Source organism: Spermophilus citellus, assembly GCF_964194105.1.
Source record: "Spermophilus citellus genome assembly, chromosome: 1".
Classification (NCBI taxonomy): Eukaryota; Metazoa; Chordata; class Mammalia; order Rodentia; family Sciuridae; genus Spermophilus; species Spermophilus citellus.
The window spans coordinates 177,843,627-177,857,260 of NC_138182.1; the positions used below are offsets into that span (position 1 = coordinate 177,843,627).

Sequence of the window (13,634 nt, forward strand, 5' to 3'; positions counted from 1 at the left end):
ACTAAAGTTAATCTACTACAAGCAAAACCCAAAGGTACTAAGTATGACTAAAGTTTTAAAAGCTCCACATCTAAATGTGAGTGGAAAGAGGATTCAAGTCATTTGAAGACCATTATCATTAATACATATAGTAGATGGATTTGGTTTGTATGTCTGGGCTTACAATACACTTTACTTTTCTATAAAGTTGTCTATAACTAAACTAAGGTAATTTCTGAGACACATGTGAAGTTAATGGGAAAGACAAATGGTACAGAAAATATTGTTAGCAGTTAGTTACCAGAGAGGCATACATTGTGGCTGTCACTGTTCACAATAAGGGAGTCATATACTAGAGCTACCAGAGATGCCTTCTGAAGGGTCCTCCTGGAAAAGGCTTTTTTTTTCTTTTTTTAAAAAATTATTCTTTTTAGAGACATGTGACAGTAGTATATATTTTGATGTATTATACATACATGGAGTATATCTTATTCTAATTAGGATCCCATTCTTTTGGTTTAGTCATTTCTTTCTAGCACATTCTTCTGTGGAATACCCCTAAGCGTCTTTTATCTTCTGTGTAAGTAACCTAGTGGTGTGGATTCTCTAACTTCCTCATGGGCAGGTCAAAGCTAAACTAAGAATGCTGTTGCTCAATATTCAAAGCTAGAGTCAAATGTGGTTCCAGGTAATTTCACATTACAGTGCTCATGCTGTACCAATAATAGATGCCAGATGAAACTGAATATGCATGTTAAGTTTTAAAGGATGCCCCGGGGCAAATACTTTTCTTATTCCATGCAGCTAATTTCTGATTGGCAAAGAACAACATTAAGATCAGTCATAATACTTCCTTGTTTTCTTATTCCATGGACAAAAAATTGAAGCACACAAATTCTTAAACCACGTATTGAATTAACTTTGTAAGACTTTTGTGCTCATTTCCGCCATGAATCAAAAGAGAACTCACATTAAAAAAACTTGTTACATCTATCCACTTCTCCATGGAGTAGAATGTAGCTAAGCAGCTTTGGGTGATTTCTGGTGAAGGTGCCCTTTGACCTGGGCTATGCCTGCTGTTACTTTTGCTTAAATATTCGGGTTCAGGGAAATTTCTACCTTAAAGAACACTTCACTTCCTCATGGATGCCTGTGGAGGAAGTGAAGAATTTTTTCGAGGTGGCTAGGAAAATGGGTCCCAGGAAGCTTAGAACAACTCACTACCTTGATCTCGTCCTTCAATTTGAATGTAAGTTTAAATTGCAATCATCAGTTGAACAGTCCCGATGACTCTGTTTCGCATATTTCACCACATTCCTTTGCCTTCCTGTTAGTGGGACTGCTTCTCCATCTGGAACTTTAGTAATGTCTTCACAAGCAAAGCTCTGGCCCCTCCCACAAGTGCAACAGGGGTTGTAGTTCCATAAAACTCTCAGCCAGAAAACTACCCCAAAATAAGCTTTATTGCGAGAAAAGTGTCATATTTGATACATAGACCTACAAAAACAAAACCCAAAACCATAAGTTTTTCCTCACAAACACTTGATTACAAATTTACAGTTTCTCTCTCTTTTTATTTATCTTTTTTAGTTATTAAAAATGAACAAAACAAAAAACCCCAAACACGGGATATAACTGCTTACTAATCTTTGGTCAACACAGGTGTGAGAGGAACAAACCGGAAGTCTGCATGTGCTTTGGCCATTTCACATATGAGGTTTGGTCATTGGTCCAGGGACAGGTTCTTGGGTAGAGAATACGGAGACATACTCTTATTAGCACCTCCTGGTACAAAAATCTTTTTAAATGACTAAAGCAAACTAAACATCAATTCATTGTACAAACATCTTTCATATACAATAAGCTATGATAAAACGAGGCATATGGTGTATAACTACAGTATTAATGAAAATTCTAAAAAAAAAATGGACTTAAAAAAAAAAAAAAACAACAACATATATTCCTTGGCTGCACTGCATGATTTGTTTGCACATATGGCAATCCTGAAACAACTTGAACATAATAAATGCACCATTAATCTAAGACAGCACCAAACACTACAGAACGCCAGGTGTTCCTATTCAAAGGAACGGCAGTTCTTCAGCTGCCTACGGGACCACAAGTACGCAGCGCACCCTGGGTAGGAATGAGGTGTTGTGGGTAGCACATGTGGTTCCTTGAGGTTATGAGAAGGAAATACAGTACGGTTTGGCCTGCAACGCTAACGGTCTCACAAGCAGTCAAGGTATTTTGCTACAGTGGTTGTGCTTCAACTTCCATTGCCTGGTATATCTGTTGATGTGTAATATTGTCACAATGAGCTGCTCTGGCTTTGATCTCCTTTATAAAGAATCAGATGACATTCATGTCTTCTAAATTATTGATTACACTGCCCATTCAGCTCTCTGAGGCTTTTCTTTAAAATAATCAGGTGTGTACCAGTTGGATGACTGGCAGAAAACCAAAGGAAACATCTCTTGAATCTATTGAATTTTTTTAAAAGCACCTCTAAAAGAAATAGCTCAAATTTATAAATCTAAAGAAAACACAAGCGAGTTTCCCTTTTTGTTTACATAGTTTGTTCATTTCTCCATATATTACTGCATTAAAAATAAATAAACATCTATATTTTTTTTAATTAGCAACTATAGCAAAATACCCAAAGTGTTACAGACTGCTAACAGGAAAAAAAAAAAAAGCTCACATTATTTTTGTGCATTTAGTGCCATATGCTGATCTCTTGAACAGTTAGCTTTTTTTTTTAATATATTTTAAAATGAAGTTACATAAAAAATACAGTAACCACGGTTGCCTTTGTACTCAAATCTTTGGCCACACCAGAGTCTAAATTATCCCTCCCTGTTGAGGGTCAACATTCCAAAAGTCTGAGACAGGGAGGAAAGAAACAAAAGTCATTTTTTTTTCCTCTTTAAAATTAGTCATTGACTTTTCAAACGTTTCTGAAGGCTGGCTGTGCTGGGATTTGAGCCTGGAACCAAGTCTGTGAAGGGTTAATAGAGTTGAATCTGCAGCCTCATTCTGAGAGCCTCCCCGAGCTCCCCTAGGAGGTAGTCATCCTCATTGCTCTCTTCCAGTTTCTTAAGCTCCTTCTTCCTGTAGAGAGGGATGCTCGTGATTTCCAGTGTGTATGTGCCGGGCGTGAGCTTCTTCTTGGCCGTGTGCAAGTAGCTGAGCCCATTCCTTTGGTGGATGCGGAAGATGCCGTCATCATTCCCTTGGGAGATGACATAGCGGATGTGGTTGTTTAGGGGCTCAATGGCGGGCATGAGTTCCAGGATGTGCTCCTTAGAGCCAAAGCCAGAGAGATTGAACTTCATGTTGATGGGGCTGTCCATGTCGACACTCTCTAGGCTGATGGGTTCAACCTGGGGAAAGAGCAGGAAACCATTTGGGACAAGTTTCAACCACACTAGCAGCAGGCTCAAAAAGGATCTATGGCCTCAGGGGTTACAGCAGCCACAGTGACAGGTTGTGGCTTCCCACTCTCCCTTTCTACACTAATAGTGGCTATGAAAGAGGCTATTGAAAATTCCTGACAGCTGGGAGGAAAGGTCTACTCCACAGAGGATGCTCTGTAAATCTTTACGACTTCTCACTCAGCCTTAATGAGGTCATTAAAGTTACAGGACTGAGACTACAAAGACCATTCACATTTCAAGTTTTTTGATGAGTTTATGGAATATCATGCTTATTAATAATTTTTTTAAAAGGCAATTTAGGAAATGAGTATAATTTTTTTTTCTCCTGGAGTCACAACGAGAAGTGCTGCTATTTGTTCATTAGCAGGGCTTGTACCCAGAGGAATCCTCATGCTGAAGGTTCAAAGCTCAGCTCTGATTTGCAAGAGATGAATGATGAGTGAGTTTACTGGGAGCCATCTGTACCATGCAGAGTGAATGATCTGCAGAGTCCCCAGGGCTACAGTCTGAATCAGCTTTAGTAAAATCCAGACAGGCAGAGCGTGATATGGTCAGAGGGTTGCAAGGTGCAAGAATGCTGCTTATATAAGATATGAAGGGCAAAAAAACCTTGTTTTGATTTGGTACTCATTAAGCAAGGATATCACTATGGTGGCTCAGAAGTGTCCATCAGTAATAAGGCAGAAAGATGTTCCTAGTCTCATAATGGGAAGGTCTTGATAAACAGAATATCTGCATTTATAGTTTGTGGGACTTGATGAATAACTCACTTGTCATATTTCAACATCAACTGGACACCTTAGTCTACTTAAGGTAAATGTAACATTGACTTATTTTTATAAAATACAATCAAAGGCTTTTTGCCTAAAGAAGTCTCATCATATAGATAAGTTCCTCAGGCCCTGAAAACTGATGCAAGTTACCAGTTCACACTGCCAGTTAGTTGTTGACTAGGTTTTTTGGTTGAGTAATTTCTCTGGAATGATAACTGAAAAGAGTGGTAAGTGGTGACCTCATATTGTCTCTGGTCTTTAGGGAAATCATCAATGTCTCCAGATATGGGATATTAATTACTGTAAGAAGGACAGAACATGTGTGACATATGTGTTAGGCACTGTTCTGTGCACTTCATGTGTTTAAACTCAACTAACCCTCCCATCAACCCTCAAAGGTTGGGTATTTTAATTTTCATTTTACAGGTAAAGAAACCAAAGTAGAGAGTTTAAATAAACATGGCCCATGAAACACAGGTACTCATTGGGGAGGGTCAAGGAATATATTCAAAACCAGGCTTGTCTGTGGCCCTTAACTATGTTGCTAATGTGCCATTAATGGAGAAGACATACCAGAGGCAGAAAATTCAAATCCTACTGAAGACAACATTTTTATAGCAGGAACATATATTTTTAGCAATAAAGCACAGAATATGAGACCTAGTTGGGGGGACCTATGGAAAATTAAAATCAGCCTAGAATGTTTATATGAGTGTTACATATGTACAAACTAGAATAGGAAAAATTCAAAATAGAATGTCATGTTTTGGAATCATTTCAAAGCACTTTTATTCCTAAATGTAAATCTTATATTTTCTGGCACAAATAAAAAACTAAAACAAAAGAAAACAATCTGAAACTGTGAAACTTAAGGTCTTTCCCCCAAGTCTTTGTTTTGAGCTATGAATTCAACTTATTTTAATTTACTTGTCTTTATTGGGTCTATTAATATATCCATTATTTGCAGACAGGTTTAACTATACTGAGGCTGAAACTCCATAACTGCATTATATGAAAGACTTCATGTGGATAAAATTTTGTGGGAAAACAGTGAGATCCACTCACAGCACTGGGTGTGGGGTCCTGGATACTTCTCTTCTGCCTGCCATCTTTCTTGGAGTAGCCATTGATTTTGCACTCATAGCACGTTTCTGGAGACAGAGCGTTTTCTTCATCCACTTCTGTGTCCAGAGTCAGGTACTGCCCTTTGTTGAATCCCATTCCTGAGACACAGTGGCTATTTACAAGAGATAAAGCATTATTAGAATTTACTGTTGACTTGAACAACACTTTTCCAGTGGAAGAGCTGACTTTTCAAGAACACGAAACCAACAAAGCAAATGCTAAGCTAAGCTCATAACAAAAAACCCTGAAAATTCTTCCTAGTTCTTTTCTTAACACGCAACACCAGAAGATTTCCCCTGGTTTTGAAACAGCAAAATTTCTTTTCAGGTGAGCCCAAGGCTTCTTTAATTCCCAATCTAATTAGACTGAAGCACTTGGAGGGTAGTTTACTCAAGGAGGTAGAAGCAGGTGTAAATTGCTCTAATAAGTGAGATTTCTGAATTCTTATATTTTTGTTAATAAAAGAATCAATGAATTAGTTTGAGATGACCCTCATCTAGACCAAGTCTTGGTTTTAAATACTATTATAAACCAGTGTTGGACACACTGGTCCACACCCCGTCAGTGCCTGCTTCACTCACCCCTCCCTCCCAGGAAGATAACCCTGACTGACTCCTAAATTCCCAGCTTGTGTGCTAATGAGCACTGCTGTCCTGAGGGAAGGATGCACTGGGCCAATCAATCAAATAGGCCACAGCTGACAAGTCTCGAGCAAGTGCAATTAGCTGAAGGGAAAGCCAGCCTGGTGGAGATGGTGTGTGCCGAGCAGAACCACATCCACTAGGAACCAGCCTTTCTTTGTACAATAAAAAAAAACCAGATGAGCAAACAAAGAAGACTCCTTCCTCAGGGATTAATTAGCACCTGCCGAAGTCTGTAGAATAATTTGGGTTGAGGCCATTTCCACATCTCTCTCTTAGCCCAGGTATCTATGGCAACATGAGAGCTGCAGTTTTAAACATCTCCTTGTCTCTGGACTTGGGATCTGACTGAACCAATTCAGGCCATTATGAGGAACAAAAAGTGATAACTGCATTGAAGTTCAAGTCTTCAGCTCACTCTAAAGGGGGTTAATCCGATGCCATAAACACAGTTTGGGTGCCTTCTTGCTGCTTGTTCCTGTGCCTTAAGAGCACCGAGCACCATTTCCACCTCTTGGTGGCTCTTAAAAGCTGTACCCTTCTCAGAAGTGGTAGGTAGCCAGGTGGCCTGCACTCAAGGATGGGAGGAATGGCTGCCTTGCTGGGCCACTGTTTGCTGTTTGGGGACGCTGATGGGCCATCTTACCCCTGTCCCACTCTGTAGTAGCCCGGTGGGCAGCCACAGAGGTAGCCCCCTTCCGTGTTGGAGCAGCCGTAATTACAGGGGTTCTTAGAGGATGAGCACTCATTCACATCATGGCAGGCACTGGAGAACTGGTCAAAGGAGAACCCGGAGGGGCAGGCACACTTGTAGCTTCCTAGGGTATTGTAGCAGGAAGCAGAGCCACAGGCATTGGGGTTGGAGCATTCATTCTCATCTGTGAAAACAAAGAAAGAAACTCTTACATATATACAAGAAGGGGCAGTTAATATGGAAAAGAGCAGGAGTCTCAAAGTACCTATGATTTTATGGGGAAGATAACTTTAGAGTAATATATATATATATATATATATATATATATATATATATATATATATATATATTACTCTGGATTACTCTGGTAGTTGATTTGCAAAGCATATGAAATGAAAAAATGCCCCCTAACTTATGTCTTTTTAAAAAACCTTGCTTTGCCCTTTTATTTTCTGTTCACACTGTTTTTGAATACATTAGCAGTCCTTGGGGGACAGATATTCATAGCTTGCTTAAATAATCAAAAGGCTATATGTCAAACAAATCTACAGAGAGTAGAGGAGTAGTTGCCAGGGACTGGAGAATGACTACTATTAGGTATGGGTTTTCTTTTTTGGGATAATGAATTAGTAGTGTTGGGAATTAGTAGTGTTGATGGTCTGCATGCCTTGTGAGACTACATTAAAAACCATTTAACCATAAATTTTAAAATGGTGAGGATTATGGTAAGTGTATCTCAATTTTCAAAAAAGCCTATCTATCTGCATTTATATCTACTCCCCAGCAATTCCCCAAATCTCCTCTGTATATGGGAACAAGTATGTAAAATAATTAAATGGAAACACACTATTTATATCTACTGAACAAACAACCTTTGGAGTTCCTGAGAACCCACGCCACGCAGTGCAGACGGTGCCTCCGGAGGTAGGTTTGCATCCTGCCCTCTGCTGAGGTGCAGCGCTTAATGACTAGCATTGTACTATACATGCCTGACAGGATAATTATAGGTTATACTTTCAGTTGCTATTATCACAAATCACAAATTCAAAGCCCGATTGTGCTTTTAACTTTGGAGGTTATAATTTTGCTCTTAGCAGTCTGGTTGATGTATAGCATGTGGTTTGACTCCTTTAGACTTTATTATAATCCAAATTTCACCCTGGGCACAAATCACATCTGCTCCATGGAATTCTTTCAATTCTTGTGACTACAGATGGAACACAGAGTGTCTGTTTACCTAATATATGACAAGTGTGTATTTCAGTCCTTGTGGGGAAACAGGCCCATTGCAAGGAGGTATGCCCCGGAGCCCTGACAGCTAGGAGGGAGGAGCAGATCTTGCAGAGCTCAGTGAGATTATGGGAGATGCAGATGGGGGCTCAGTGAAGACGGTTCTCAGACAGGAAATTAAACTTCGTTAAGGACAGCACAGAGGTTATTGGAAGGGTAAATGTTATTAGGTACATTTTCACATGATGAGTTTAGTTTTGGAATTAACTAAGACCACTAAATGTAGAACTCTCAGTCACTGAATATAAAATATACTTGATTACCTAATATGTGAAAATTCTTAACTTTTATTACTTAAGGAGAAAGTCTATAAATTTTCAATAACTTGGCTACATGTGACATAAATATAATGGCTATTTTATTTCTATATATGAAAGTTTTGGAATTCTGCCATGAAGGCTCATCTACTTTTATAAATAGATCTGACATTCATATGCAGTATTTCTTTCCTAACAGGGATTCTAAATTAGATTATAATTTAATGATATGATCTCGACATTAATATATTCAGACATAGGTAGAAAAAGTACCAGGCAAAACCAATTAAATTGAATAAATTTCATTTAAACATACCAGTCACAAGAATGTTTTTAAATACATTAATATTTTTGGAAGCCCCACGATATACCTCATATTTATAGGCTATAATGTATAGCATGATAAAATTTTATAGTCTTACAAAAATATCGTCTTGTTTGAAACATACTTTGAATTGACTTGAACCTTTCTAAGCTGTGCTTGAATTATTTTGGAAAGTCTATGAAAGCAACTGGAAACTACAGGCACTAACTAAATAATAAAGGCTTCACATACTAAGATAGCATTTTTTTCATGAGCAAATGTTAATAATATTTACACATCTTCAATTTTGAATAATTATAGTACTTGTAAATAGGTGAGAATGCTACCATCAGTATAATCTTAGATACTGGAATGTTTTAAATTCTCTATGGTAACTGTTAGTTTGACTTGAAAGCTTTTTAAAATATTAACACTTTCAAAGAATTCTATTTTTCTTGAATTTGTGGTGGTATTAATAACATCATAAATTTAAAATTTTATCAAGTTAAAGTGTCTAGTGCATTGACTGACAGTTCTGGTCATTTACTAAAAGACCCAGATAAATCTGTCTGAGATACTTCTTTTCTATATTCTTCCATCAATTGTACGAATGACTGAAAATATTTCAAAGTCACAGATAAAGAATGTTTATGGCCTTTCAATTTGAATTTTGTCACAATTCTTATTCTGCTAACTTGTTGCTTGTATTAGTTTCTGGTGGGTGATTTCATTCTATTTCTCCCACATATTTGAATTAAAATTCCAACTGTGTTGTATGGATTTAAGGAAAGAAAGGCAGCCTTTTTTTTTTTTTTTTAGAGACTAGCTGGATTTCTTAACTTTGCACAGAACTAGAACCTTCTGAAATAAAATTCTTGCTGTGAGTTAGAGACATAGGAGCCTGTTGCTTAGAGTTGGCCATTTAAAAAAAGTGAGCTCACAAATTAAAATTTGTAACTGAGGATATCTGCCTTACGTACTTTTAGTTTTGGTCTCATCTTTGAAACCACTATTCCTCTGATTAGAAGGCACACAGGCTTCTGGCTGAACTCTAGTGTAAGCTCTTCTTGGTTGATGCCTTTGTGGAAGTACCCACTCTGAGAATCTCATAAAGGGAAACTGGGATATACCACACCACCTTGATTCTTAGGTCATTTCAAACAGTGCTCCTAAATTCATAAAAAACTTGTGCAGCTAATTTTGCTCTAAATGTTTACAGACAGGAACTTCAAAAAACATAAAGAGATTGAATTGACACTTCATACATGATCTTCTCAATTCACCAAACTGTCATTGAAATTTCTTTGGAGAGGATCACAAAGGGTAAAATGAGATTAATTTATTTAGTGGCTCACTATGGCACTATATTTGAATAATGCATTGAGTAATTTAAATCATTACAAACAGGAAGCATCCATCATTCTCTGCAGGACTATTGTTTCCCTTCAGCTCAGCAACATTGGCTTCTAATGTCAAAATTTGTTGGATGGTGTGTCTATGAAGTGCACTCAAATGGAGCCAAGAAATTAGGCATATGCTAAGTCAGTCAGCTGGTTATTCAAATAGAATAACATTCTCCTTGGTCGCTTGCTCTGTCACTGAAGAATTTCTGTGATTATCAATGCAAGAAACAGAGTCAAGTGCCTACATATTTTATCAACACTTTGTCTGGAGTTGTCAACAGTACTTGTTGTTACAGGTTACTTTTTCTACTTTAAAATACTTTGCATCCTTCATTAAATTTCTGTGACAGGACAGCACAGATGGACTTTCCTCACTAAATTGATCTGAATTCTTTTAGATTTATAGGAGGGGAATGGATGGGTTAGCCTTTAAGTCCCAAATCTAAAGTCATCAAATTCCTGATAAAAAGCAGCTGACTAGGGCAAATGATGATGATGATGATTCTTCACCCTATCTTCAGAAACTTAAGATTACTTCTAGTGGCAATTTAAAATAAGATTACTATTGAATTACCATTGGGTACTCAAAAGCATTTTTATCATAGATATTTTCAGACATGCAGTAGAATGAATTCCCATACATCAGTCTTAAGTACTAGTTTTTAAGTTCTAGAATTCAAAGGCTATTTTGAGACTTTGACCTTTATTATTTGTTCACTTTATGTAGAGATACTTTAAGGCGAATAAAGCAGGGGTTATGTAATCAATGAGCGCTCACCAACACACTGGTTCCACTGGTAATGCTGAATATATCCTTGTGGGCAGCCACACCTGTAGCCTCCCAGGATGTTCTGGCAGCCATGTTGGCACCTGTGGTTTCCATCGCATTCATCAACATCTGCAAAAACAACCCCAGCAAAATCTTTAGGTCCCCCTTTCCTCTACTCTTCTTAAATGCATTCTAAACACAACCTTCAGGGAAACAAATAAACAAGACATGGTGCCCAGAGAAGCTATGATTTCTTTCCAAGTCACATGGTTATTAGTCAGTGGTGGCACAAAGCATGGTTCAGAGATAAGAAACCAGCTCATTCTTATGCTCTCCACCAGATCATGGTATATCAGTGCTCTGAATAACAGCTTAATTTCAGCAAATCAACCATAGCAACCACAAATGTTGTGCATTTTGGATTGATTAACTACATATGGTATGATTTATCTGGTAAATTATATACATATCTATATATAGATAAAGATACACACATTACATATTCTAGTAGATTCCAAAGTGATTCACATGTAATTCTCATTTTGTGGAAGATACAAGCACTAAGAGATACCTAAAAAGTATAATGGTTTTGGAAGTGAACATTTTTATTACCATTTAAGGTTAATTAGATGCAAATCCCTTTTAAGTATTTGACTGTTATTTTTAGACAAGATGTGGTATTATTATACATATGGAGTAATTTCTTTGTTCATATATGCATACTCTTTTGGAATGACAACTGAGGCTTTGAAATCTACCCAGAAAGAGTGAAATAAAATCGGCATGTCTGATGTATGTGTAACAAATTTACATGGATAATTAATAAGTGGTATCTTATGTGCATGGTCATGAGCTGGACTCACACATGGCAAGCAGCTGTAAGTTCAGAACACTTTCAGTGTGTCAGTGACTTCAAATATAAAATTGAAAAAAATTTTTTTTGGTACTAGGGATTGAACCCAGGGGAACTGAGCCACATCCCTAGCACCTTCTTATTTTTTATTTTGAGACAGGTTCTCACTAAAGTTGCTTAGCACACCTTGCTAAATTCCTGGCTTTGAACTTGCAATCTTCCAGCCTCAGCCTCTGGGGCTGCTGGGATTATAGGTGTGCACCACCATGCCCAGTTAAAATTCAAAAGTTTTAAAATAAGTTTTTGGCTGAAAGACATAAAAATCCTATAAGTCTTATAAATAAAATTCATTAAATTCATTAAATACTTTGAACATATATAGAAAGTTCAAAATCATATTTCTAGGAATAATTTATTTAAAATGGATAATTAAATCAATAAAAATATACATTGTAAGGTTACATAAGAATGTAGAAGGAAATGTATGCAGCTCATGATCTTGGTCATGGTTTATCCCAGAGAAGAGACCAATCCTAATACATCTGTCCTATAATATACTAGATCTTGCAATATAAATATTGAAGACCTGGATGGTATTTTATCGACTGCAGGCAGATTCTTATTTTGTCACCACTGAAATGTTCCTTTGGATTTTATTAGAGGAAATACCTATTGCTGGGGAGACTTTATAGAGAAAACTCATTGTAGAAAAAGACAATATGGCAGGAGTCTCAGCCCATGTAAGATAGAAGAAATAGCCATCAGTTTTCCCCAGTGCTTTCAATACATTTCTCTAATTCTCTGTGGTAACAGGTTCTCTTTTTCCATTTAACTTTTACACCTTTAACCATCATGGAACAAAAGCCCAATTATTGTTAATTTGTGGTATATTTGTATGCCACCGTAAACCATGTTGAGCACAGATTTCTTTTTCAAATCAATTATTTCTCAGATCAATGATTAGGTAAACAGGTTTTTTTTTTTTTTTTAAAATTTACTTGTTCTTTTTAGTTATACATGACAGTAGAATGTATTTTGACATATTATTCATACAAGGAGTATAAATTCCCATTCTTGTGGTTGTCCATGATGGTGGAGTTACACTGGTGATGTATGCATATATGAACACAGGAAAATAGTGTCTGATTCATTCTACTGTCTTTTCTATTTTCATCCACCCTCCCTATCCTTCATTCCCCTTTGTCTAACCCAAAAAACTTCTATTCTTCGCCTACCCCCACCACTCCATGTGTTAGCATCCACATATCAAAGAGAACATTTGGCATTCAAACAGCTTATTTTTAAAAGTTAATTTGTAATTCCAGAATTTTTGTTTTATCACATTCACGTTTTCCTCTGCTCTCAAAAAGATCACTAAAACTTATGGACAAAATTCAATTGCCAGATTCTATTTTGCTAAACCATCATTTTCTCTTTTGAGATGATTGCAATTTATCATCTAATGGCTTGGAGGTTGAGCGAAATATGTAGTTTGCTGTTATGAGATAAAGGATTTTTAAGCAAATAAACTCACCTTCACAGTTCAGTCCAGTGGCATCAAGAGAGAACCCTCTCTGGCATTCGCAGTTGAAACTTCCAGGGGTGTTCTGACAGATTCCCTTTGCCCCGCAGAGTGAAGGCTGAGACCCACACTCATTGTTGTCTAGCAAAGCACCAAGAAGGAGGTGTCAGGCATCCCAGTTATTCACACATGACTTACATTTTACTACATGAAGTAAAAAGTGATGGATGAAAGCTTAATCTTCACTATGTAAAAACCTAAGCCTGCATTCACTGTTATATTAAAGGCAAACATGGTAAGAAAAACTGTATTTCTGAGAGGTTTGAAACTAGGGTGTATTTTAGGGCCACTGCAGGAATAATTTTAGAGAATACAGACGGAACATCTTTTAGCATGTGCTTTCTAAAATGTAAAAAAAAAAAAAAAAAGCCCTGTATTCATTAGCATGCTCTAAATTACCACGAGCCTGTAATCACATTTTTATCTGGACACCATAGCTATTTTCAGAACATGATGTAGAGGCATTGCCTGGTTAATACGGTGCACATGTGCTTGGACTGTTTAGGCCTTTCTTTCTCAGGATA

At 37.2% G+C, this 13,634-nt stretch overlaps 1 protein-coding gene across 1 annotated transcript in view; it reads right to left on the bottom strand.

Annotated features, from left to right (window-relative positions):
- Positions 1-1,487: 1,487 nt before the first annotated feature.
- FBN2 (fibrillin 2) overlaps positions 1,488-13,634 on the bottom strand; it is a 214,492-nt gene continuing 202,345 nt past the window's right edge. Inside the window, exons 61-65 of the mRNA XM_081281769.1 lie at positions 13,063-13,191; positions 10,685-10,804; positions 6,605-6,836; positions 5,258-5,429; positions 1,488-3,365 (exon numbers count right to left, since the gene is read on the bottom strand). Of these exons, the coding sequence (XP_081137895.1) occupies positions 2,991-3,365; positions 5,258-5,429; positions 6,605-6,836; positions 10,685-10,804; positions 13,063-13,191 (1,028 nt within the window). The 3' untranslated portion in view covers positions 1,488-2,990. The remainder of the gene's footprint in view (positions 3,366-5,257; positions 5,430-6,604; positions 6,837-10,684; positions 10,805-13,062; positions 13,192-13,634) is intronic.